The 24,903-nt window shown below is 40.9% G+C and overlaps 1 protein-coding gene across 1 annotated transcript; it reads right to left on the bottom strand.

Annotated features, from left to right (window-relative positions):
- Window positions 1–19,377: 19,377 nt before the first annotated feature.
- Window positions 19,378–23,981, bottom strand: SP8 (Sp8 transcription factor). The gene is made up of 2 exons (XM_069462300.1): window positions 23,873–23,981; window positions 19,378–22,901 (listed from the first exon to the last, which is right to left on the bottom strand). Exons 1-2 carry the CDS (start codon window positions 23,891–23,893, stop codon window positions 21,402–21,404), a joined length of 1,521 nt encoding a protein of 506 aa, XP_069318401.1. The 5' UTR covers window positions 23,894–23,981; the 3' UTR covers window positions 19,378–21,401.
- Between the last annotated feature and the right edge of the window lie 922 nt (window positions 23,982–24,903).

Genomic DNA, 24,903 nt, shown 5'->3' with positions numbered 1-24,903 from the left:
TTCTGCCAGAGTTAGGTAGCTATCTCCTACTTCACCAGTAAGTGAAGTGTCTCACATGATCCAGCCTGAAGATTTCATTATTCCAGGCTTTGAGTTTGGCAGAATAAATCACAGCCAACCTGCGTATGAACACCTATTTACTTAAAATAAGATCTACTCTTATTGTGGGTGAAAATTTTAAAATGCCTTTATTATTACTTAATCAAGTAATTTGTTTAAATTTTATATGTATTTTATCATATGTAATATATGTATGATTCAAAAGTTCTGCGTAAATAACAATATTGGTAAACTGAGTCATGCCTTCCATTTACTTAAGCACGTAATGAAATCTCTTGATTTTATCTTTCTTCTTCACTGTATTTTCTTCCATTTACAGTGACACCTACAGCCAGCCTCTATGAAGTACACTCTGTCAATAATCTGAAATCCTGTAAAAAAAAAAAAAAAAATTAAAGCATAAAATAAATAAAATCATTTGTGTATCATGCCACTTTTTTTAAAAGTGCAAAATAAAAATAAGATTGGGGAGTTGAGAACCAGATGCATGGTTTAGAAGCATTGGCATTGATTGCCTGGTGGCCGTTTCAGTATGCATGGATATAGAGCTCTTGGTAGCTTCCTTTTCCTGAGTAGGGTAGGCAGGAGGAAAAGGGAAGTATGGGATAGATATGCTCAGAACCTCAGAGCAGGAGCACCTCAGGGTCAATTCTGTAACCCCTCCTAGAGGGGCAAATACAGTACCTGCAATGCCCACTTGCCCCGATCCTATCAACATCTATCCCACAGGTATACTGATACCCAAAGATGTATTGTCTTCTCAAAGTGCCTTGGATATTCAATAAATACTAGGTGATTCAGGATGAAAAGGCAGAAATCATACCAGGTTCATTATTCATAATAAAATGAGGAGCACACATTTACTGAAAAGATACCCTGGTGGCTGTGGCTGTTTTCTTCAACAATCATGTATTACCAGCTCCTTGTCATGGTTATTATCAGTCACTGGTGACACACTGGATAGTTGACTTCTATTCTAGCCTGGTTTAAGTCCATAAAAACACTTTCTTTTCATTTGTATGACAATTTTAATTTTAGTTAATTTTTAATTTTAATTTAATTTTAGCCTTTTATCATAGTATATAGGTTGGTTCAATCTACTTAATTTTGAAATAATTTAGTACTGGAGCATACACTGCCTAATTTCTTTTAGAATCCTGTGGATCTAATGTCCCATAAGACTTTTGTCTAGAGTAAGACATATCCCCTAATCTCAAGGACTTCTGGTCTAAAGAAAACACTGATTTCTGCCAGTCATGATTTACAGCCTACTACTTATTCAGATTGACCTCAATCCAAACTTATCTGAATGTCCTTGCCCTTTGCTTCTCTTCTACTTCTGGGCCTTGATATAGTTAAAAAAACAAGAGATGAGAAGAATAAAACAACAATTAAAAAAGAAAAAAAAATACCTGGCCTAGAAAATCCTAAATACAATTAAGGCAGCTGTCCAGAGATGTCAAGATCCAACAGAATCAGCTATGAATGTTATTGTGTTCCAGTAGCTCTCAGCCATTGCCACATCTTATCCTTTGAAGCATCCTTCCTTCCTAGAAAGGAAGACTGTTCAGTGAGTCTTAATATAATTGAAACACCAATGAGGGTACCAGTGGAAGAGAAACAATTTAACAAGAATAAGATATAGCACACATGTTGGGGCAAAGAACAAAACAACATGGAGTTATGAAACACACTTGTTTGATAACTCACCCAGCCAACCTACCTTATATTCTACCAGTCCTTAAAACAAGTTGTGGTGTGTTCTCATGTTAAGTTAACTTAGGTCATAGCTAATATCTACTCAATGTGTCAGTTTCATAGTATACATAGTATGTCTTATGCTTTACATGCGACCTATTCTGTGAAAATAATTCCTATGTTGGTGTCAACTAATGTAGTCACTGTTTTGGTTCTGAGCTCTTATTCCAAGAATGTTTGTGAAGTGGAATCATAGACTTATTGGAAAGTTCACTCATAAGAAATAGTCAAGGGAGGAAACTGGGAAAATTAGAAATGGAGGAATGAGGATAGAGAGTTTGAAGTATGCAGAAGCTTTTAAGTCTTTATTTATTTCCCTACCATTAGTGATAATTACCAGAAATGTAAAAGCTCGCTTAAAAACCATAATTATACATATACCAAATGTCTCTACATAGTAGCTCAAGGAACTCAACCTGCCTCCTTTTAGCAAAACCACACTGATAAAGCCTGTATTCCTTTCCTAGTCCTGCTATAACAAATTACCACAAACTTAGTGGCTTGAGACAACACAAATTTATTATCTTCTAACTCTGGAAGTCAAGTCTAAAAATCAGTCTCTGTGGATTAAAATCAAAGGCTTCATTCCTTCTAGAGGCCCAAAGAAGAATCTGTTCCTCATTCATTTCCAACAGCTAGAAGCTTCTAAATGGCCTGCATCCCTTTGACCTCTGCTTCCTTTGTTACACCTCCGTCTCTCTCTGACTCCGCCCCTCCTCTTGCTCTTATAAGGACTCTAGTGATTACTCTGGGCCCACAGGGATAATCCCATATAATCTCCCCATCTCAAGATTCCTAAACTTAATCACATCTGCAAATTCCCTTTTGTCATGTAAGGTAACATATTTCACTGATTCCAGGAATGAGATTGTGGACATTTTGGGAAGGCCATTACTCAGCCTACCACAAAGCTTATTTATTTAAACTTTTATTCCTTGGAAAAAGCAAGCCAGATTTTGCACGTATTTGCATTGAGTAAAAGCTCAAAGAGAACCCTGGAAATATCCAATCCAACAGCATCAGTGTATACAGAAAGAGCAAAAACTCATGTATTTTGCCTCCGGTCCCTATACCTTTTCCACTGCAACATGCTATGTACCCTTATTGCTGGGCCAGTATGTAGAATGTATTTGTTTTTCTCTCTTCACTTTTGCTACAGATTCCACTATTGTTGCTATTTCCTTTTATCCTGAGACTAGATTTATTAAGTAGAAGTTTAAGATAAATTCTATCTTCTTAACATCATTATTCTCTATTATATAATTTTATGTGCTAATAAGTAAAAATGGCATTCTTAATACTGTAAATATATGAGCTTTCACATACTACTGATCCAATACACTTCTAAGTTTTCCTAAAAACCATTTCAGACTACCGCTTCTAATGATGGACAATATTTTTTGTGAAATGTTTCATATAGCAAGGGATAAGCACTTTATGTACATTATTTCATTTAGTCCTCACATTAACTATGATGGCAGATGTTATTACTATTATCTCTATTTAAAGAAAACTAAAGCTTAAGGAAATTAAGAATCTTGTTGAGAATTGGACTCTGAGATTCAGACCCTTGTCTTTCTAACATCAGAGCCTAGAGTCTTCACTGTAGCACCAAGGTCTACTGTCCTCAATTTATCCAAGCAAGATGGTTGGTTGCAGTCATGGCTTACAAGAGTGCGTCCGGTTAATGTGAGGATCAAACAAAAATTTTGGCAGCAGCTACATGGTCTTATTAAAACCAGCCATACCCTGAAATACTCTTTATATCCACATCATTAAGACAAAATTGAATTTAGCTCAAGGTATAAGATCTGTTTCTCTTTTAGTGTTTACCTACATATATAAGTTTTGGGGATTCAGACAGTTTTTGCATGGGCAAAATTGCAGAAATATACAAGCTAAGAAAAATATAGAAAGAGACACACTTCTTACATAAAAGTGTAGTGTCTCTGACTATAATGTCTATGGAAATATTCTGAAACACATCACCCATGCATTTGAGTTTATTAGGCATGTTTTCTTAGTGATTTATACTTAATTATCAAAGTTAATTGATAATCCTACTAAATTTTAATCCTACTAAAATGTTTTTCTTTTTAAACTGAGGAGCTGCTTAAAGATGCTAGTTTATTGAGATTGCAAAAAAGCAAAAGTTAGATAATTAGGTGTTTATAAATGAATGCATTCAGTGCTGCATTATTAGACTGAGGGAAAGAATGATCTAGTAAACGAATCTACTTTTTTGTTTAGATGTAAATGATGGAATGCCATCATTTATAAGACAAGTTAAACTTGCTCTTGCATGGAGGCATTTTGTTGACCCTCAACTTCCCTACATCACAGTAATATTAAACTGGGTTAAAATATTTTTGCCCAGTTGAAAGTAAAGAAGAGATTCTAGGGAAAGGGTTGGAGATGTTAAATTCCCAGAACGCTCTGGACAATTGTGAAGCAAAAAGAAAGAAGGATAGGAAGGAAGGAAGAGAAGGAGGGAGGAATGGAGGGAGACTATTTAAAAACACTGAAACAATAAAAAATGTACTACACTCTAGTATTTAGCTTAGGACTGGAAGGAAAAAATATTCCACTACAAAATCCTCAGAAAACCTAAAAAGAGAGATACAAATTTAAATTTAAAGTCTAATTCTTACAGCCCCAGTTCAGGCAGAATTATACTTCATCTACATGAGTTTCATAAATTCCTTTAATCCCCGATTTCCTAGAGTTATGTCCCCTGAAAAGAGAGGAGTTAATGTGTGACAAATTAGCCAAAAAGGAAAGGCCTGGCTGTCACAGGATGGTATGTACAGGAGGCCAAAGGAAAACAGGAGGGGTGGGTGGTCATAGAGAGTCAGAGCAAGGTGGACATAGCCCCCAAGGATGGGGACAGAGAAAACCTCCAAAGTAGCAAAGAGAAAGTAAGTGCCTTTTGATTAAAAACTCTGGGAAATGCATGTGAATGCTGAGAAATGCAGAGAGAATTATAAAATGGAATGTTCCTGGCACTCAGTAGTAGTAATAATATCAATAATATAAAATAAGCTAGACCTATTATTAGAAATAAGTTCACAGTCATTGAGCACTCATCTATCAGCTTAATAAGTAGTTGAGCCTTGTAAGCATTAACTCACTGCCAATAGGATACATTCTATTATTATTCAAATTTTACCAAATGGGGAAAATGAGGCATGGAGTAATTAAGGAAACTTCCCAAGCTCAAACACCAAGGAAGTGACAGAATGAGGATTCAACCCAGAGAATCTGAGTCCATAGCCCACACTCAGCCAACCCATTATCCCTCTAAGATAGAGCTGGAAATGGTAAGGTACTTTTGAGTTGTTCATACAGAAATAACAACTTGCTGTTTGCCTCCTCCTTACACTGCAAAAATACAAAGGTACGTGGTTCCTCTTTGGTTAACATTTGGCATGAAGCTGGATGTTTTTCTGCCCACTCACACTGAAAAACTTCCTATGCACAACCAAATTACAGCTTGGAAGGGTCAGAAATACAGCTGCTTCAGCAGTAACACATTTTCCCCACAGCTCTCCGATCTTCCCTACCTTCCAACAAACACACTCACAAGTGTAGGGGGTAGATTAGACCCTGGTATCTACACAGATTGTCTCTCACTGTTGAATCATCCCTGCTATCTTTATTTTCAGGATGTTTATCATAACTCTTTTGTTCCATTTGCAACCCTCTTGTTGATGCATCATTCTTCTCTTTGGTTAAGATCAAAAAGATCTCGATAGCAGTATCATGCAAAAACCAAGACAGGTTTACAAATGTTGTAACTGGAAAAAAAAAAAGTAGTAACACATGCATTGGGTGAAGTGTTGGCTAAGGTGGAGTCATCAAAAGTAATTTGAAGTCAGGCGTGGTGGCATGCACCTTGTAGTCCCAGCTACTCAGGAGGCTAAGGCAGGAAAATTGCTTGAGCCCAGAAGTTGGAGACCAAATTAGGCAATATAATGAGACCCTCATCTCACAGAGGAAAAAAAAAAGTGGTTCTGGTTTGCTTAACTATACTGAGGCTCTAATTCATACAAATGACTTTCCAAATACTATAAAATAAACACTGCTTTGAGTAATGAAATTATTTTAAAATTGAAGTGTTTAATGATGGACTATAAAATTCTATACATTTCTATATATTGGCAAAAGTCCTTATGACATTAATCTAGACAAAATATAAGCATTTGGAGTGACCTCTAGTAAATTATATCACAAACTCAGCATAGACGCAACCAGCAAAAGAAGTGCAAACATCATGAAATTTTGCTCATACACTTCTGAAATGGGAAAGACAGTACCCATGGTTTTTCTCTTCTGTTATCTATTGTATTTCAAGTTGCTCCTTCAGTGAAAATCGGAATCTTCACAGAAAATCCAGTCTGTCAGGCTAGAGTTAACCTGTCTCCTTTATCCATGTTAATTTTTATCAATGTAGATTATAGAGCCAAAGATAAAAGACACTTTCTTTGATTTACTCAAGTAAATTCTAAAATGTACAACATCTTAGTAGAGCATATAAACTAAGGACCCAACAGCTCAACCCTGGCTCTAGAGCTGGGGTCCACTGACAGGCATCAGACAGGTATAGTGATGAGTACAATTTTAAGAGAAGGTCCACAGCCTGTACCACAGTCTCAGAGGAGTTTGTTAACCAAAAAACGGGGTGAGAACAACTGTTCTAAGAAAATAAAAAACTTATCTTTAAAATCAGTCATTTTATATGTAGAATTCATAAATGAAGAGTTTTAAACTTGAGCATGGAACAAATAATTGATGCAGTCCAGTAAGTGTTAGCTTATTTTCTCTCTTGTAATATGTAATAGTTTTAAAAACACATAGGCTCTTACCTCCATTTTATAGTCTCTTTTCAGTGTGTTCTGAATTTCACATGTATAGTTAAAAGAAGAAAGAGCTGTTATTTTTCAAAAAGTCTATTTAGCACCACCAGTGAGCTCTTTTAGTTTGTAATACACAATAGAACACTTAAATTTACTTAATAACCAAGTAACTTTATTTGGAGGCCATACTAAATTAACCTCTATCCCTTTGTAATAGTTTTAGACAAAAACAGATAGGATTTAATTCTGGGTAAATAAATATATGTACATTCACAGACCAAAGTTTAAGTTATTTTAGCACAGTTTGAGCATTTTAAAATTATAAAACTATAATGCCTACATACTGTTAAATTTTTAAATAGTTAATTTTAGAGTCATAAAGGCAGGATGGGGTGATTATTTTTTTTCAAATGATGGCTTTTTTTCCTTAAGAAAATAACATAAGAAATATTTTAATTTTATTTTACAATTATAAGTAAGTTCTGAAATTATGACTGTGATTCATGATTATGCTCAAGGCTTATTTTTAACAAACCAAATAAAAGTACTGAACACGAAGTAGGCATTCAGTATTTGTTGATTTGATTTTTATTTTTGAACAAAACAAATATATCATTTAAAATATCACTATAAGATAAACTTGTCTCTACTTCAAGCTGAGGCTCTATGAGAGAAATCATGGATTTCCAAACTTATCATCTTCTTCCCTTCCCTCCTCTCAACAATTCAAAGGTTTAACACTCTTTAGTATTTGCATTTAAGCATTTCTTTCCAGTGCTAAAGAATATGTCACTTTGGTATTACAAAAATTCATGCTTACTAAAGGATAACTCTTTTAATTATATAGAATTATATAAGAAATTTCAAAGACTTAAAATTAATTAACGATTAAGTAGACATAATTTTACTGTTGGACATTATTTCTCCAATGGCCATAAACCATCAGAATTTTTAAATAGATCTTTTTGTCCAGCTATAATAGTTGATTCAAATCAAAGGCATCATCCCTGGTGGCCATGAATAAATGAATTCTCTTTAAAGGTAAATTTTGTAGCTTCATGCAGCTAGAGTTCAAAACATCTAGCTAAATCAGTTAATAAAGTAAAATATAAAAATCTTAACTCTGGTTTTTTTTTTTGGCATTCTATAGACTCATTGATTGAATCTTTTTTTTTTTTTTTTTTTTTTTTTAGCTTTTCAGTCAGGTATAGCTTTTGTAGAGGCTGCCATAGAAAGAGACATTTAGTGGAGTTTAAGATTCAGATATGTTCAGTTGAATCCATATTTTAGTACCATGTGACATTGCAAAATAATGTCTACTTTTTGTTAGGGAATACAACTGGTATTCCCAAAATTCCTTTGTGAAGTAGTAGCATACATAATGTTGCATTCCACCCCCTTCCTCTAGTTAATCGAGGACTAATAAAGGTAAACTGACTTTCCAGCTCCAGCTTAAGGGAACACTGTGGTGCAAAGGCTTGAAGTGAGATCCTGGTTCCAGAGTGAGCACGTCCTTCCCCAGGATGCACTCCATTGGACAGATCTGCCTCAGGTTGCAATCAAGTGAACTCTCATTCTCAAAAGGGCGCAAGGATGGAGGAACAGTTCATGAAAAAGGACATTAAGATGGCAAATAAACATATGAAAACAAGTTTAGGAATCTAAAATATGCTACTTAAAACAATGATGAGATTCATTTCTTCCTTACTAAAGGAAGAGAGTTTAAGAACTCAGGGCTGGTAAGATTTAAGGCTAATTCTCTCAACCACTGTTTGTTGGAGTATAAACTGCTACATACTTCCTGGAGAGTAATCTGGTAATCTCTATCTAGAACCTTTAAAATGTGTTTATCTCTCCAGAATTCCTTACTCTTACTAGTATCTGAAGGAAATAACCAGAACTTAGGGAAAAAAGTCATGTATAAGGATATGTAATGCAGCATTGTATATAATATTGATCATTTGGAAAAAACCAAATGCCCAGTATTAGGGAAGTAGGTAAAATTTTGATATATGCATTCCATAGAGTATTTTTAGCCATTTAAGATTATATTTGCAAAGAATTGTTAGTAATAAGGGAAAGTTATTTCAATATTATTCGAAAAAAGGACGTTACCACCTTATACAGATATAAGAAAAAAAAATTACATAGAACAAAGGTGGTAAAGACACAACTGTTGAGTCTGAGAAATGAGAGAAAGATTTAAGGTAATTTGCTTTCCCTGCTTCCTCATAATTTCTTGTATTTTTCAGTGAGCATCTAATTGTCTTCAAAAATGAAGTCTAAAACTTTTATTGAAATATAAAATCTTTAGATCAGGATGAAGGTAACATAATTAGACAAATTTGTACTTGTATGTGAATGCCTCTCTTATAATTCACAGAGCTAATTATATTTTTAAAAAATATCAATTCAAATGCATATATAAGTGGTTTTATAAAACAAAGTAAAATGTAAAAAAATAGTAGGGCAATTTGTGGGAGCCTATACACAATTTAATTTCCCAGGGAGAGCTATCATTTAAGTCTGCCTCCAAAATAAGATTTCCTAAACTTCCCACTTTCTCATTTCTTTCTTTTTTTTTTTTAATTTCAGCTTATTATGGGGGTACGAAAGTTCAGGTTACATACGTTGCCCATGTACCACCTGTCCCCCCAAGTCAGAGCTCCAGGCGTGTCCATTCCCCAGACAGTGCACATTGCACTCATCATGCAGGCATACACCCATCCCCTCCTCGTACCCCCCCTCCCCGAGTCAGCACCTTCAAGCGTGACCATTCCCCAGAGGGTGTGCAACGCACGCACTCATCATGCAGGCATACACCCATCCCCTCCCCCCATCCCCCACCTCAACCCTCACAGTAATAGCTGTATTTCTTGGTAAAAGCAAAATCTAAGGCGTGGCTGTCTTTAAGCATGGAACCTTGATACATCTTCTGTTTATGGGTAAAAGATTGCCTGTATTGTTCTTAATGATTTATCTGATTGACATTCGTGGCTTGTGAATATTGTTTTTATTTATTCTGCATGACCTGTATGAAGTCAAGAGAGATAAATCTTACATGCCAGGGTCATTCTCCCTTTTACCCTTATTAGCCTGTATATAAACTACACAGAATCTTAGTCATTATTTCTGGGGATAATCACAAACAATATCAAGAGATATGAAACTATTAGAAAAATTAAATTAACAGCATAATGAAAGCAAAACATTACTTAAATATAATAGATTGCTTTTTGAGAAAATGTCATGAATAAATGAGTGGACATTACCTTTATTTCCTAAAGCAATACTTCCACAAAAGAAAAAAGAAACCCTCCTGTAACAGAGAACTTTAACTTCTGATTATTGGGTTTTAATTTATGGAAAACCAAGTCAGTGAATTTGATATGTAGTACAACTGCTACAGTTTACACGTGTCTTCTAGAAATACTGAAGTCCATACCTGTGCAGCTTAAAAGAGAATAATTCAACCAGGGGGTGGGTAGAAAGTATCTGGGGCATAGAATTTGTAGGAACAAAACTTCAGTGTAGAGTCTCAACTGCATGAATCTAATGGATAGAAATTAGATTTTTTTGATATTTCCTTTTAAAAAGCATATTTGAAAGAAGGTAGAGATGCTGATGAGTAATTACCAGCATAATATTATTTTCTTAGAAGCTAGGTAAATGTAGTTTCTCAGTAAGGTAGGATAGTACTAGTGTTCTCAACGTAAAGATAGCTCAGAATGAAGCCAAATGAGCTGAAAAAGAAGAAACAAAAAAGAATAATAGGAAAATCAATTTTATATTTTCACTCTCCAGGTAACAAGTAAATCCTAATTTCTTTATGTCCTACATTCCCTTTTTAAAGAAGTACAGAATACTACCCTTAGCATGTTCATGAACAAGCACAAGCTATTATGTTTGTGGATAGCCTTTGTTTTGAGCTTTGTCCTTATAGATACATAAAAGTTATTTTTTTAAAAAAAAGTGAAAACAAAAAATGAAAAATCAAGATATCAAATTAAATTGGAATTTCAAAAAATAAATCATTTTAGTATAATTGTGGTTCAAATATTGCGCAAGGCTTACTTATACTAAAAAATTATTTGCTGTTTATCTAAAATTCAAATTTAACTGGGTATTCTGTATTTTATCTGGCAACCCTAGGTATAGTGAAAATATTTTCTAAATAAAGAATATTTTCCTTTTTGATGAAACTTTTTATAATTACGTAAATAAAACAAAAACACATGCAAATTTATTACTCCATGAAGTATAGGAGATACATTTATCTGCACTTAAAAAAAAAAGACTCACCTATTGGGTATTAAAGCTTTCTACACTTTGACACACTCAGTTTTTTGGCAAAAATGATCCTAAAATTTAAGTTTAAAAATATGGAAGGGAAAGAAATGAAGTCATTACATTACTTATATTTTGTAGTTACTAATTAAGGAAAAAAAATAATAAGTAAATATGTCATTTTAAATTGTAGAATAAAATATAGGTATAGGCAACAAATAGAATATTACTATTTTTGATAATTTGAAGTGAAAATATTGACCATTCAAAATTTAATCTGATGCTTCCATGTATGAAATAAAAATACAAAACTGAACTAGATATGTTTTCTTAGATTTTAGTTAACTAGGAAAGAAACAAAAATTCTTCATTATAAGAAGCTATATACTAAAGACATTACCTGAGGAATAGCTTTCTACTTACTTATTACACAGTCTCAGTCTTAGAGACAAATCCCAGCTGATTTTAAGAAGTTGACCAAAAAAAAGGTCAGCATTTTTCTAAGCTACATCCTACCACTAACTGATAAGCAATGCAATATTTTTTTGCTTTTATTTCTTCATTTAAAAATATCATTTTTTATTTCTTAGGTTTGACAAATATACCACTGTAATGTAAGAGAATAACAATAGGGAAAACCTCAGAAACTCTATATACTATTTTTACAGCTTTTCTATAAATCTAAAACTATTCCAAAATGAAAAGTTCACTTAAAAAGTAAGGTTACAAATACCCATACCACTGCTTTCAGAGTATAATATAATAATAAAAGTAGTTCCAAACCACTTCACAGACATGAATACCATTTCTTTACAACAGGGATCTATTATACCCGTATTGTGAAACCAGTATTTTTTCTGCAAAACAACAGGTAGAATTTTAAGAATGGAAAACTTCACTAAATCTGACTTTCGTGGATGTACATATTAAAACACTCAAGTGAACACGTCACTAAGCAATGTATTTCACACTTAATAATTACATACTAAATAAATTATACCATATGCTTCCTACAAAGTGCATGTAACTAAAGAACATACAATGTGCTATAACCAAAATATTTACAAGGTTGTTTTACTACTCTCTATTCATTACTATTACAACATTTAATTATGATAGTCCCTAAAATATGTCACTATCGAGGACATAGAAAGTACAATGTAGGTGTACCTTATGTGAACTTACCCACTGTAGTTTTAATTCAAACAGTTATTTATTGGGAGAAACAGTAAAACTTAATTTGCCTTCGTAATACAAAGCCTACTGAATTGTCATCTGTAAGAACTGTGTTTTCTTAAAATTTGGGGAGAAATATAATTTAATGTTATAAAAAATATTATTTTTCCCAAAATGAAGACTTCATTTATCTATACACAAATTCTGTCCAAATTCTGTTAAAGAGTACATATAACTCAACAATATTGTTAAAGCATCACTAAATCAATTTGAATGTCTTTCAAACATATTTCCACCTGCCACTAGGTTCCCCCTCCCTTACAAAGGCCAATTTTTGTTAAGTTGAAAGGGGAAAGAACCTACTTAGACAAAGAGAGAAAAGAAAGAAAGAAGGGAAAGAAAGGAAAGAAAGAAAAGAAGAGAGAAGAAAAGAAAAGGAGAAGAAAAGAGAAGAAAAGAAAGAAAGCAAAAGGAAGAGAAAAAAGGCAAAATAAGGGATAGGTACGTGAGAGAGAAATGAAGCATTGATCAGTGTACAAGAATGAGCACAAAACTTCCTGAAATGATGGGAAACCTGATGATAGGGTGGCTGCATAATTAGGGGCATTAAATTGGGTGAAAAATTGGGCACTACAAATCCTTTATTTTCAGCTGGAGTAGACAATCACTTGAACTCTAGGGGGAAAAAGAAAAACATCTACTTACTTTCTTCTATTTCAGCATTTAAAATGGAGTGGCTAAAAAACTTAAAGCTGGAGGGACTGGTTCCCCCAAAGATGTAAAGATAACCCAAGGTGAATTATTGAGGGTTTTTTAACATTCGCACAGAATTCTGGGTGAAATGAGCATAATGTAAATCAACTCATTGTTTGAGCCCTTTCAAATTAGTTGCCAAGAGAGGAGTGAAAACTTGATAAGCAGGCTCCAGTTTCTATGTGTTGATTTAGAAATCTTAAAGCTTGTGGGAGCTCAATTCATTTAAAGGAAGAAATTTAAAGGGAAGAAAAGTAAACAGGGAAAATGCTATGCAATGAAGCACTGACCTGAATGGGGTATGGAGGATTTTCTTTAAAAACCAAAACAATAAAGAGTTCCATTGTGCTTTTAAATTACAAATTTAGAGTTCTTTGATTTAGGTTGAGGGTCTGATTTTCTTTTGAGTATCAAAACATCAGGACCCATTTACAATGTCCAAATTGCTGATGTTGTTTCTTATCTAGCTTGGGCGGAAATTAAATATAAATTAAAATCGCAAAGAATTAAGTCCACATTTTCTAATAGGTAGATGGCTACTTTGAGTAAAGCAGCAAAGGCATTTTTCCTTTTAACTTTCCTCCATGCAAAGTCCACTTCTGAACTGCAAACTAGGTAGGTTCCGAGCACTAGTGATCAAATCTTATGACTGCAGCAGCTCCAGGTCCCAACCCTTCTTCTCAGAAATCAAGCAAAAAAGCCCTGATTTACTAAATGAAGTCAAGAAAGGTGACAAGACTAGTTCCAGGTATTTGGAGGCAAATCTCAGGTGACTGGTCTGCCTTTTTCCCGGAAAATGCTGCCCCGGCTTTCATCAGTGTGTACTTTGTCTTAACAGGAATGCATATTTAATCATCAAGTCATCAAAAAGCAAAGTATTTTTTTACCCTCAAAAGTAAGAGCCTTTAGTACTGTTTTTAAATGTATTCCTATACCACTAAGAAACTTTGAATTAAAAAAAATGACGACAAAGCTTTGCAGGAGCAAAAGAGGTGAGAGTAGGGAAGAACTAGATCATCTGCATCGAGATTTCAAAGACACTTGTGGCTTCCTTGGGAAGCTTCATTTAGCATTGAGCATAAGAAGGAAATTCTGTTCCCGGTGACAGCACAGTGGGAATTCCCACTCCAACAACCCATGAAATGTTACTGCATAATTATTCACCTTCTGAGGCCCATTAGAACTTATCAGCAGAAAAAGAAATTTAATTTAAATTCACCCCTCTGAGCTAAAGAATGACTGGGACATGAGATCAAAGCGCGAAGCTCTGTCCTCCAGTGGTTTGCAACACCTAGGCACAATAGGGTGAGAGAACTCGGCATTCCAGCGCTTCCTGGCTTTCCGGACCCTGGAGAGAGGGGGTGGGGGTGGGGGCTCACCTCACCGGCTGATTTGAGGGAGGGGGGTGGTGGCGGCTCCGGAGGTGGACGTGTCAATTATATCCTGGAGCTCTGGGAGGCCAGATTGCTTCTCCTGGCGGCTGCAGGGGTTTCGCATGCGAGGGCCGCGCTGCGGACCAGATAGGCCACCCCCCTTCCTTCCCGGCTATGGGGATCCGGGTCAGTAGAGCCTGTGGATTTAGCCCCAGGAGGGATGTGGCTGGAGCCTTGTCAAGCGCAGGTGTTCAGCTCTGAGAACTCCCTGAACATAAGTGCTTAAGATTTATGCTGCAGCCTCATCACAGAGTGGCTTAAATTCATATAGATGGTGCACGCATAACCGTCGATAATCACCAAGTTTAATCCTTGGAGTATCTGGAGAATACGAAGTGAAACGCACGGACCTGAACCTGGGTGATGAGCTTCCAAGACCAAAGGGCCTAAGGCCTTAGAGGCGCCTAAAAGAGTCAGGGGTTGGGGAGAGGTTTACCAGGAGCGATCTCCTTTCCTCAGGCAGCACATACTCCAAGTAAAGACCTTTAAAGGGAGCATGGCACGCCACTCTAAGGGGTTGATATATCCTCATCTCCTTTCAGATGTCACCAAAATATGGGCCTGAAGTATGTTGCCAGTTCTCCAAAGAGTCGGGAGAGAAGAATGGTTAGGAAGGAAGCCAAAGACAGGCTATTAGGTTTTAAGTGCAGTGCAGTAAAGTTGAGTTTTGTTCAACAGGTTCAGTGATTCTATATCTCCATTTATCTATCTATCAAATTTTCTCCCAGGTAGTCACCGGGGTGACTAAATTGTTCTTTGACTCCTGAAATTAAAAAGGGCACAGAGTTTTCACGGCCAATGAGACATAATTTTGCTTCCTTCGTGATAACACTGTGGAAAAAGGTGCGCAAATCCCTCCATTCGAGTCTCGCAAACCCACAATGAAATGATCAGAATAAATCTTCCCACCTATGGAGGACGCTGCACTTTGTCTAACACCGTGGGAGAGAAAGAGGGTGCAGCGCGGCCCAGAAAAGAGCACAGGAGGTGAAGTAGGGCAGGCAGTCGTGGCCAAGACCAAAGAGAAATCTCAACAAATTCGGGAAAAATGACCTCAGCCTCTGGGCGCCTCAGCAGGCTCCAGTGGCACAGGCAGGACGCGGCATCCGGGGATAGCGTGGGACAGAGGCTCCGCGCTCCAAGGCGCTAAGGATGGCGAAGGGCAGCGAGAGGGTCCTGGGGACTTGAAGAACAAGGCAAGGCAAGGGAAGGGAATCCTTCACCGCGAGGGGCCCCGAGCGTCTTTTGCGCGCCCAGAGGCGGCCCAGGGGTATCTCCGGGTGGCAATTCCCACCAAGGTCAGAGGCTCGAGAATGGCAGGCCGAGGTCGCGCAGGCATCGCCCGCGCGGGCCGCGCTGCAGAGCGGGCACGGGGCACAGGGTGGCGCTCGCTGTCCGCGCAGCGGGCGGAGGCGGCCGCGGTGCCTTTGTGTACGGTGGGCGCGGCGCGGGGCTGTTCCGGCTGGGAGCCCGAGGGAGGCGGCGGGCCCGGGTCGGCCCGGGGCTGAGTTCGCGGGGAGACCCAGAACGGGGCGCCCCACGCTTGGCTGCTACCCGCCCGCGGACCGCGCTGCTCGCCAGCTCGGAACCCTCTTGGAGAGATCCTGAGGGTCTTTCTGACAGCACAGGGCACATCGAGGAGGGAGAAGAGGAAAACAGGAGGTCGCGTTTAGAAAGGCAGGGAAATCCTCCCGGGCTCAAAACCTCCCCCTTAATTCATTTAAAAAGAGAAAGAGGGAAACTGGGCAGGCTGGCCCTCAGCTCAGAGCCCTGCAAGAGTAGCAGAGGGCGCTTCCAATGTTCCCTCCCGCGCAGCAAGAAGTTAGTGCCTGAGAAGCAAAGTTGGGGACTGGGCTTAAAAGAAGAAGCCCCAGTAGATGGACTTGAAAGAACGGCGTTAAAACAACAGTGAATCCTGATTCTAGGTCACCTCAAGCTCTCCTCGCTGTCCCTAGAGCTCTTAGAGCCCCGACAGACCGTTCGTTAGGAACCAAAGCAAAACGTATGAGGCTGCTTCCTCATTGCCAGGAGACTCCGCAGAAAATTAAATTAAATTAAACATGCGCCCAGGGACCAAAGAAAAGAGATCCACCTCCCCCCTGCTATAACAAATCAACACTTCTGCTCATGGGGAGTGCAGCGAACCTAAAGAGATGGCCACTGACGCGCATCCCCTTAAACAGCGGCAGCCAGGGTCCAGGAAAGCAAGGAATTACCGCTTTTCTTTAATCCGGAAGCAGGGAATAAATAGGGCGCAAGCAAATTCTGAATCTTATTTTTTAAATAACAGCAACAATTGTATGGGCCATTTTGAAAACAGAGAGGAAGGAAAGGGGAAGGAGGGAGGGAAGGAAGAGACTACTGTAGAAACCATACTTTTAAAAGAAAGAGAGGGGGAAAGAGAGACACTGGTAATACCTGGGTTTTTCTTAGGAGTGTAGGGAGAAATAATAATGCCTGTTTAGACAGAAGCAGCAAAAATCCGTAAAAAAAAAAAAAAAAAAAAAAAGATAATCCACAGTTTATTCAAAATACCTGCATCAAATCAATCTCTCTTTGAGGTTATTTATATGAAGAGAACGGCAAAATTTAGAAATTCTTTCATTATGATATTTATCTCTACCATTTTAGGCAACCAGAGAATAATCAAATCCACATTTCTTTTTTCCTCTACAGTTCCTGCCTTAATTTACCAGCCAAAAAGATCACATGACCTCTGAGCTAATTTTCTATAATAAAATATTTATTTTAAAGAAATTCCACCACAGGTCTTTTGTAACATTCCATTCAATAATCTCACCAAAAGATCCACATGGGAGATGAAAATTATGGCTGCATTATGGATCTGCCTACTCAGGAGTCCAATCTCATCGCCTGCTTGTCTTTAAATTTTAATTTCTGCATTCTCTACCTAAAGGAATCCCAGTTGAGAAGTTATGCTAAGATTGGGCTAAGAGGAGGGTGAAAGGAAGGCAAATCCATCCAGGAATTTTTTTCGACGTCATTTGTTAAAGGAGAGTAATTCATCACATTTGTTTAACTTTCTAGCTTAAAACATTTTAGTTGATAATCCAGCCTCAACACATCACCATCACATCCCTAAATGAAAGAGATTATCCAAAAAGAGAGAAGATATGTAAGGAGCCAGAAAAGGAAGAGGCAGGATAGGGAAGAAACACTCAAGTTTGGAGAAGAGATGAGGTAGGAAATCGCATTGGCAGCCCTTTTCTGATCTCTGGAGGGTGGGTTGATATATACTGGCCTGACCTTCAGGTCAACGGCTAGTTTAACTCTATCTCCATCTGCAAAATTAGAAGTGTCTCTTAGTTCAAAGTGAGACCCAGCCTGTCCTCATTTGAGTGAGGCTCCAACCATTGCTAGGAGATGCCTGATCACAAAGTAGGGAGAAATCACAGTTTGGTACTTCATCTTCTGGTCTCCCAAAAGAGGATACTCATCCCCAAAAGCAGAGCCCTGCCCACCATGCAGAAAACTAATCTAGAAATAAACTGCTCAATAACCATCAAAACAAACTAAAGCAAAACTAGAAAGGTATGAGGGTGCCAAAAGAAGAAAGTGAAAGTTTGCACATCTACGCAACAGAAAAAAATCTGTCCCCCTTCAACCAAAGAAATCGTCTTCTAGACAGTATTTCTCCTTGCCATAACCACCTCTTAAATGTTGATTCTGCATGTAATGCAGCTGATGTTATAAAGTACCAAGCAGTTTTCCTCTTACCTGCCACTACATTTAACTCCTTCAGAACGGCTCTCTCCGGAAGCCCTCAGCTCTGCAACTTTCAATAAAAAAGAAACAACACTTAAACTGTGTTCTGCGTGTTATTCCTAGGAAGAAAGTGACAGAAAGAGACTGTTTTACTTTTAAAAACCATTATTTAGAGTTATAGTATGCCAAAGAATCAGAGCTAACTTGCTTGTCTAAAGCCAAAGGGATTGGAGGCCTCAAATATCTGCATAGACAGAAGGATTTAGGCTGTCTGTTACTTGGACACAAACTGCATTATTTTAAAACATTTTTCTATATCCGGTTATTTTTCCCCTGAATTTAAAATGTTCATATTACTTTGTATTTTCACTTCTGTTTCTATGGGTTATAATGACTTCATATAAATTTCAAAGGAAAATTGTCAGTTCAAGATTATACCAAGACTGAATTTAGGGTGGGGAGAAGGCAAACAGAAAGAAAGAAGCTAAACTTATAAGAATCTGAACACACTAACTTTTTATTCAATTTGATTCAAAATAATAATATTAATCTAATAGTGAAATAGTGATATAACATCAATCAACATTTAGAGTATTTTATGTTTCAAAGTATGGCTCAAGGAACACCCATTTCTTAAATGCACTTAGACATAACAAGACAATATTTTTTATTGGCATCATTGACACCTATGAACAACAGCCTAGTAAATAGATTAAGGTTAAACCTTCCCTTTCTTTGGTGGCTGTTTAGAGACTTTAAAAGAACAGATAACTCATTTCAACAGGAATCTACTACTGATATTTACCTCTACATAATCTTTAGCTAAGACATGGAATGCCCAAAACAAGCTTTTGTTAGCTTGACCTCCTCCACCTCCTAACAACAAAAGTTATCCTCAAACCCATGTTTTTATTTTAGATGTATTGATCTTCCAGTGTAAGGGTTGGCCTTTTAAGTACTAAATGCAATCAATGGCCAACAACTTGACTCCTTCTGGAGACTGAGAAGGAAGCAGAATGGGAAATTTCTTTGAATTGTTTGTGACTTCATACAAATTTCAAGAGGTCAGTAAATCCTGATGCTATGAGCTAAATCTACTGGTAAATAATTAATTATATTTCTTAGACACTATAATCTTTATCTTGGTAAACAGAGAAAACACAATTTTGTCAAATAGATCTTTCCATCTAACTAATATCTTAAAGACAATTATTTAAATATTACCATACAACCAGGGTTATATTTTGTTTAAATTAGACAATTAACTGAAGATAAAATGAAAATGTTCATAGCTTAAAAACGGGGAAAAAAATACAAATTAACTGGCCTAGTCTTTTATCTGAGTTTATTAATACCATTTAAAATATTACAAATAAATCAATTACATTTCATGCATTTAAAATGCAAGTCTAAAATGTTCCAGAGAAAGGCTTTTCATTTCAATGTGAAATATCCAAATTATTTCAACATTACAATGAGCAATTAGTTTGCAGAATCTGCAAACACTTAAATGTAGTATCAGGAGTGTTTATTAACAGTTAACAATATTACCTTCAGGAAATACACAAAGGCCAAAGTTAGTCGAGTTTCACTTGGACAATTTACTTAATACATGGGTTTTGGTAGACCCAGTTATTATGAAATATAGGAGAACTCTCACTTTAACTATGCCTGAACTGCCAGCAAATGCAAATAAGTACATGCTCCATTAAATTAAATGTCATCCAACATTTATCAAATATTGTCTTAGTTACAGTTTGATACCTATCTAAAATTCATATTCGAGCAAAACTAGGCCCCGAAAGTGCGTTTGTGGCTCTGCACCTCCAGAAGTGAGTTCAAAAAACCTGCAGCTCATCAGAACTGCAACAATAACTCTTAATAATTTTGTGACCAAACAAAAAAAAATCAAGTTTACTTCAATATATTTTCAAATATTTACTGGAAGTAATGTACAAGAAAAATACTATACAAAATCGTCTCCTGGACAACTGCACCTCGCACCCTTACACTGGTGGAGTTATATTTAATTGTTAACTAATCTAGAACGATTCTCCAGTTGTACAAACCATTAGGTTCAGATATATTTTACAAAGGTTTTTTATTTTTCCTATTTTCCCTCTTTTGGCATTTAAACTACAGTCTCGTCTGAAATAAACGATAGCTTCTTCACTTGTTTATAAGTTTAAATCACAAAAAAAGTTTCACCCTAAAATCTTCAATGAATTGCAAGAATCTACAGAAATGGGTATTATACAAATTGACGGTTGGACTAACAAAAAAAAGATTGGGAGATTACGCTGGGGAGTGGTGAAAAACGAGGTAGAAAAGGACAAACATGGAGAGAGTTAATCTGGTCTCACCGGAAAGGGGTATTTTTGCATAAGAAAAAGACACCTACCCTCACCCCCACCCCCACCCCATAAGTTAAGTTAATGCAATCAAAATAACTTTGGGATCAATATTAGAACAGTTTCCAGAGAAAGAGTTTCTCCCGCTAAGAGGAAAAACTATCTAGAAGGGAAACCAAGTAGAGGGTTGCTATTTTTTTCCCCTTAGTTTTTCAGTTAAAAAAAAAAAAGTTATAAAGATGAAAGAAGGCTGCTGCAGCGATTCACCAAGACCGCCCTTTGCTGAAACTTGCATCGGTTCCACCTCAAGGAACAAAGAAAAAGAGGCAGAGCTGACTGTTAGGAGAGCTAAACTCTGCAATCTCTGGGTCTCGGTGCAGCCAGATGGGCACCCCACCGAGCTCCGACTGCCTGCGCAAGGCTCCAGTGGTGCCCGGAGCCCTGGGAGGGCGCTCCGAAGCCGAGGCGCCCAGGACACCGGTTCTGGAATCAAGTCGGCGGTTGCTCCGGCGGGTCTGCCCTGCCCGGGCCTACTGCCTCACCCTCCCCACTACTCCGGCCCAAACTTGCTCAGCGGAGTCGTTCCTGCCCGCGCAGACGCCTGCGGTCTCCCAGGCACTGGATTCGCCCAGCTCTACCTCCAGCGGCCGCTTCCCTCTAAAAGTTACACCCGTCACAACCTGGGGGTGGCGGAGGGAGGAAAAGGAGGGGTAGACGAGAACTAAAGGCCTACAGCCGCGGTTTCGAGCTGCACCAGGGTCGGATAGTGTTACCAGTGGAGAGGGAAAGCCAGGGCCCGGGACAGCAATGCGTGTTACTTACATGTCCATATCCCCATTTACAAAGTTAAGTCACGCGGGGGTCGGGGGACAGGGACAGAAAAAGAGAGAGTGAGCGAGTAGGATGCAATAGATAGAAGCTGGAGTTGAAGCCAGGACAGACTGTGCCCAAGCGGACCGGGGTGGGAGCAGGTCGGGGAGAGGGGCGGGCGCGGGTGCGCGTCACTCTAGGCCGTTGCGGTGCCCGGGCTCTGGGGGCTGCAGCAGCTCCGGGGAGTGGCAGGGCGGGCTGCCCGCGGCGCTGTGCTCGCTGTCGGTGTCGCTGCCCTTCTTGCCGCCGCTGCCGGAACCCGCCGAGCCGCCGCCGCCGCCGCTGTGCGTCTTCACGTGCTTGCTGAGGTGGTCGCTGCGCATGAAGCGCTTGTTGCAGACGGGGCAGGCGAAGCGCTTCTCGCCGGTGTGGGTCCGCAGATGCCGCTGCAGCTCGTCAGAGCGCGTGAAGCGCTTGCCGCAGAAGAGCCAGTTGCACACGAAGGGCCGCTCGCCCGTGTGCCAGCGCAGGTGCGCTTTGAGGTGCGACGTCTTGCCGTACACCTTGCCGCAGCCGGGGATGTGGCAGCTGTGCAAGCCCTTGCGCCGCAGGCTCGCCCCAGCCGGGCCCAACCGCTCTGCCTCCTGGCAGTTGGGGCAGTCGCAGGTGGCGCGGCCGGAGTAGCGGCGAGCGGAGGAGCGCGGGGAGCCCCCCAGCGGCGCCGACGGCCCAGCGCTCAGCATGGAGCCCCCCGCGCCGGCCAGCGGAGACGGGGCCGAGTCCGGGTAGGAGCCGGGTAGCACTGGCTTGAAGCCGTCCATGAGGTGCTGCCCCGCAGGGCTGAGCAGGTGCGAGGAGGCGCCGCTGCTGAAGGCCGAGTGACTCAGGCCTGAGTAATCCGAGTTGTAGCCTCCGAGCGGCGAGTGCAGCGAGGTTTGGAGCCCCCCGGCGGCAGGGTGCAGCGAGCCGGGCAGCGCTGCCGCGCCATTCGGGTTCTGCACGTCGATCCAGCCGGCGCCCACGTCCCACCAGCTGGAGGCGCCGGCCGAGCCCACTTCGCCCGCGGCACCCAGGCCCGGGTGCGAGGGCTTGAACCACGATTCGTATGGGTGCGCCATGCCCACGCGTGGGTAGATGCCCTGCAGCCCGTCCACCGAGGTGTGCACCTTGGAGATGAACACTGGCTGGTGGGAGCCGTCCTGCGAGTGCGCCGAGGAGCCGCCGCCGCCGCCCCCGCCGCCGCCGCCGCTGCCCCCGGATACGCCGGGGGCCTGGAACACAGAGTAGTCGTTGGCGAAGGGCGAGCTGGAGGCGGCGGCCGCGGCAGCCGCGGCGGCGGCCGCTGCACTACTGGAGGTGAGGGAGAAGGCGCTGGAGCCAGGCGAGCCGCCGCAGCTGAACGAGTCGGACACCAGGGCCGCGGCCGCTGCCGCTGCCGCCGCGGCCGCAGCCGCCGCAGAGGACGAGCCGCCGTTCCTGGAGGCCCCGGACACGCCGAAGCTTGAGAGACTGGAACCCACTACGTTGCAGCTGCCGGAGGAGGAGGACGAGGAGCGTTTCCAGGGGTGGAAGCCTTTGCCGAAGGAAGAAGAGCTGTCCGAGAGGGAGGAGGGAGACGGGCTGGGGCTGCCGATCTTATTACAGGTAGCAGCAAGCATGGCCAGAGGAGTGGATCCCAACCTCGGTTCTTCCTGTGAGGAGAGGGGAAGGGGTGGGGGAGGGGAGGTGGGCAAAGGGCCGGTGGGGGAGGGAGGGAAGAAATGTGCATCAGTCCTCCGGTGGCCTCCAAAACGTCCCACTGCACCCCATCTCTCGCTGCGGCACGCCGCCACCAACTCACCTGGCACCCCCAACAGCCCTGGCGCCCGGCTGCTTCCTACTCTACAGGAGGGGACAAGTTTGGCTGCCGGCGTCTGATTCGGGAGCAAAGCGCCACGCAAAAGAAGAGTTTGACAAGTATTCTCACCTAAAACAACACTCTCGTGCACACAAGGCCCCAGACACTTCGAAACAAGCAAAAAGTCCAGACTGGGGAGGAAGGAAGTTTCTTTTGCCGAGAAGTCTAGGCAAAAACCACTGGATTGCTTTTAAGAGCGCTTCCCCTGTAATCCTGAAAGAGCTTTGAAAATCCTGTTCCGGTCCCCAGAAACCCATCCTGGGTTGTTTCTCCCAGGCCAAAAGAGGTCATACTGTAGGGTTCACTTGCTCTTCCTGCTTTTCTTTCTTTTTTTAAAGCATATCTACAGTAGTAAAAATGAGACGAGTTCAACGTACCTGCAAGACAAGGCGAGCTGCGGAATTTTTTTAGGGGAAGGGGAAGAATCTGCAGTTTGCCCAGGAGAAAAAGCTTGCTCTCTTTACCCCCGAAATCGAAGCCTGTACGATAGGCTGGGCGCAGGTCTCCCGGGCAGGGAGCGGCCAGGCGCTGCGAGGTGGCTTGTCTAAATGCCCTTCGAACCTTTTCCTGCGCTGAAAAAAGTGACTCTGCCCCCCCTCCCCCTTTTTCTTTTCTCCAAACTCACTTGTATTTAAAGAAAAAAAAAAAAAAAGCTCTCAATAGAGAGACTGATAGCCCGTGGCCTGGCCGGGGCGACTTTAACCCCCTCCGATCGGCAATAAAAGGAAACTAATTAAACCAGCAAGAGAAAATCCTGAGACTCACCCCTAGAAGTGAAGTTGCCATCACACAAAAGTGCCCTCCTCCTCTCAGAGGATCTTTTTTATATTGATAAATCAGAGGCAGTGTTTTTTTTAGAGGTGTGCAATACAATGATCAGTTCCGCCCATCCCACCACAATTGTAGCTCCCTCTCCGGCTTTGAAGTGCCGCGGAGGCGCGGCCAGCCAATCTGCGGCCTCGCCGGGCCGCGCCGCGCGCGCGCCGTGAGGTCATCGGCGCCGCCTCCGGCCGCCGCGGGGGGGAGGGGGGCCGGGAGCCGGAGCGGGCGGGGGTGCCTGCGTGCGCGTGTGTGTGTGTGAGTGTGAGTGTGTGACAGAGAGAGAGTGTAACAATTTAACTGTGCGAGTGTGACCAAGCGGAGAAGGAGAGGACAGTGCAGAGACCGGAGGGGAGGGTGGGTGTAAGTGTGACACTGTAGCAGTGACAGTGTGGTAAGGGGGGCAAGTGGAGAGAGAGTGCAGAAAGAGGGGGAGGGTGTTGTGTATGACAGTATAAGTGCGTGTGCGACAAAGGGGGTTGGAGGGACAGCAGGAAAGTGTTGAGGGGAAGAGTGTGAGTTGTACTATGGTGTAACTGCTAGTCTGACCAACCTAGGGAGGAGAGGACAATGCAGCAAAGTAGGGGTGTGTGAGTGTGTCTGGTTTGGGGGGAGACTGAGGGGTGTGAATACGTGTTTGTGCGAGAAGGAAGAGGGAGGATGTGTGTGTGCACGGGTGTGTGCACGCACCAAAGCTGGGGGTGGGAAACAGGAACAATGCAATAAAGTGTACGTATGTAAGAGAGAGATTGGCGACTTGCAGAGGGAAACTGCGAAGTTGAGTGAGGCTGATGAATAAATATTCACAAACCCTGCCACTGTCGCCAATTTCCTCTGGCTCCTTGTACCTAAAATCTTGAGTGATTTTTCTCAACTCATTGAGTACTGTCACTACATTTTTGAAGAAGATTTTAACACCTACTTTTCCTTCCCGGCTCTCCAACCAAACAGTAGAAAGATTGGGGGGCTGAGGGGTA

This window comes from Eulemur rufifrons, chromosome 29 (genome assembly GCF_041146395.1).
Source record: "Eulemur rufifrons isolate Redbay chromosome 29, OSU_ERuf_1, whole genome shotgun sequence".
NCBI classification, from domain to species: domain Eukaryota; kingdom Metazoa; phylum Chordata; class Mammalia; order Primates; family Lemuridae; genus Eulemur; species Eulemur rufifrons.
The sequence above is the reverse complement of the archived record's forward strand: the minus strand, read 5'-3'. Positions and strand labels throughout refer to the sequence as shown.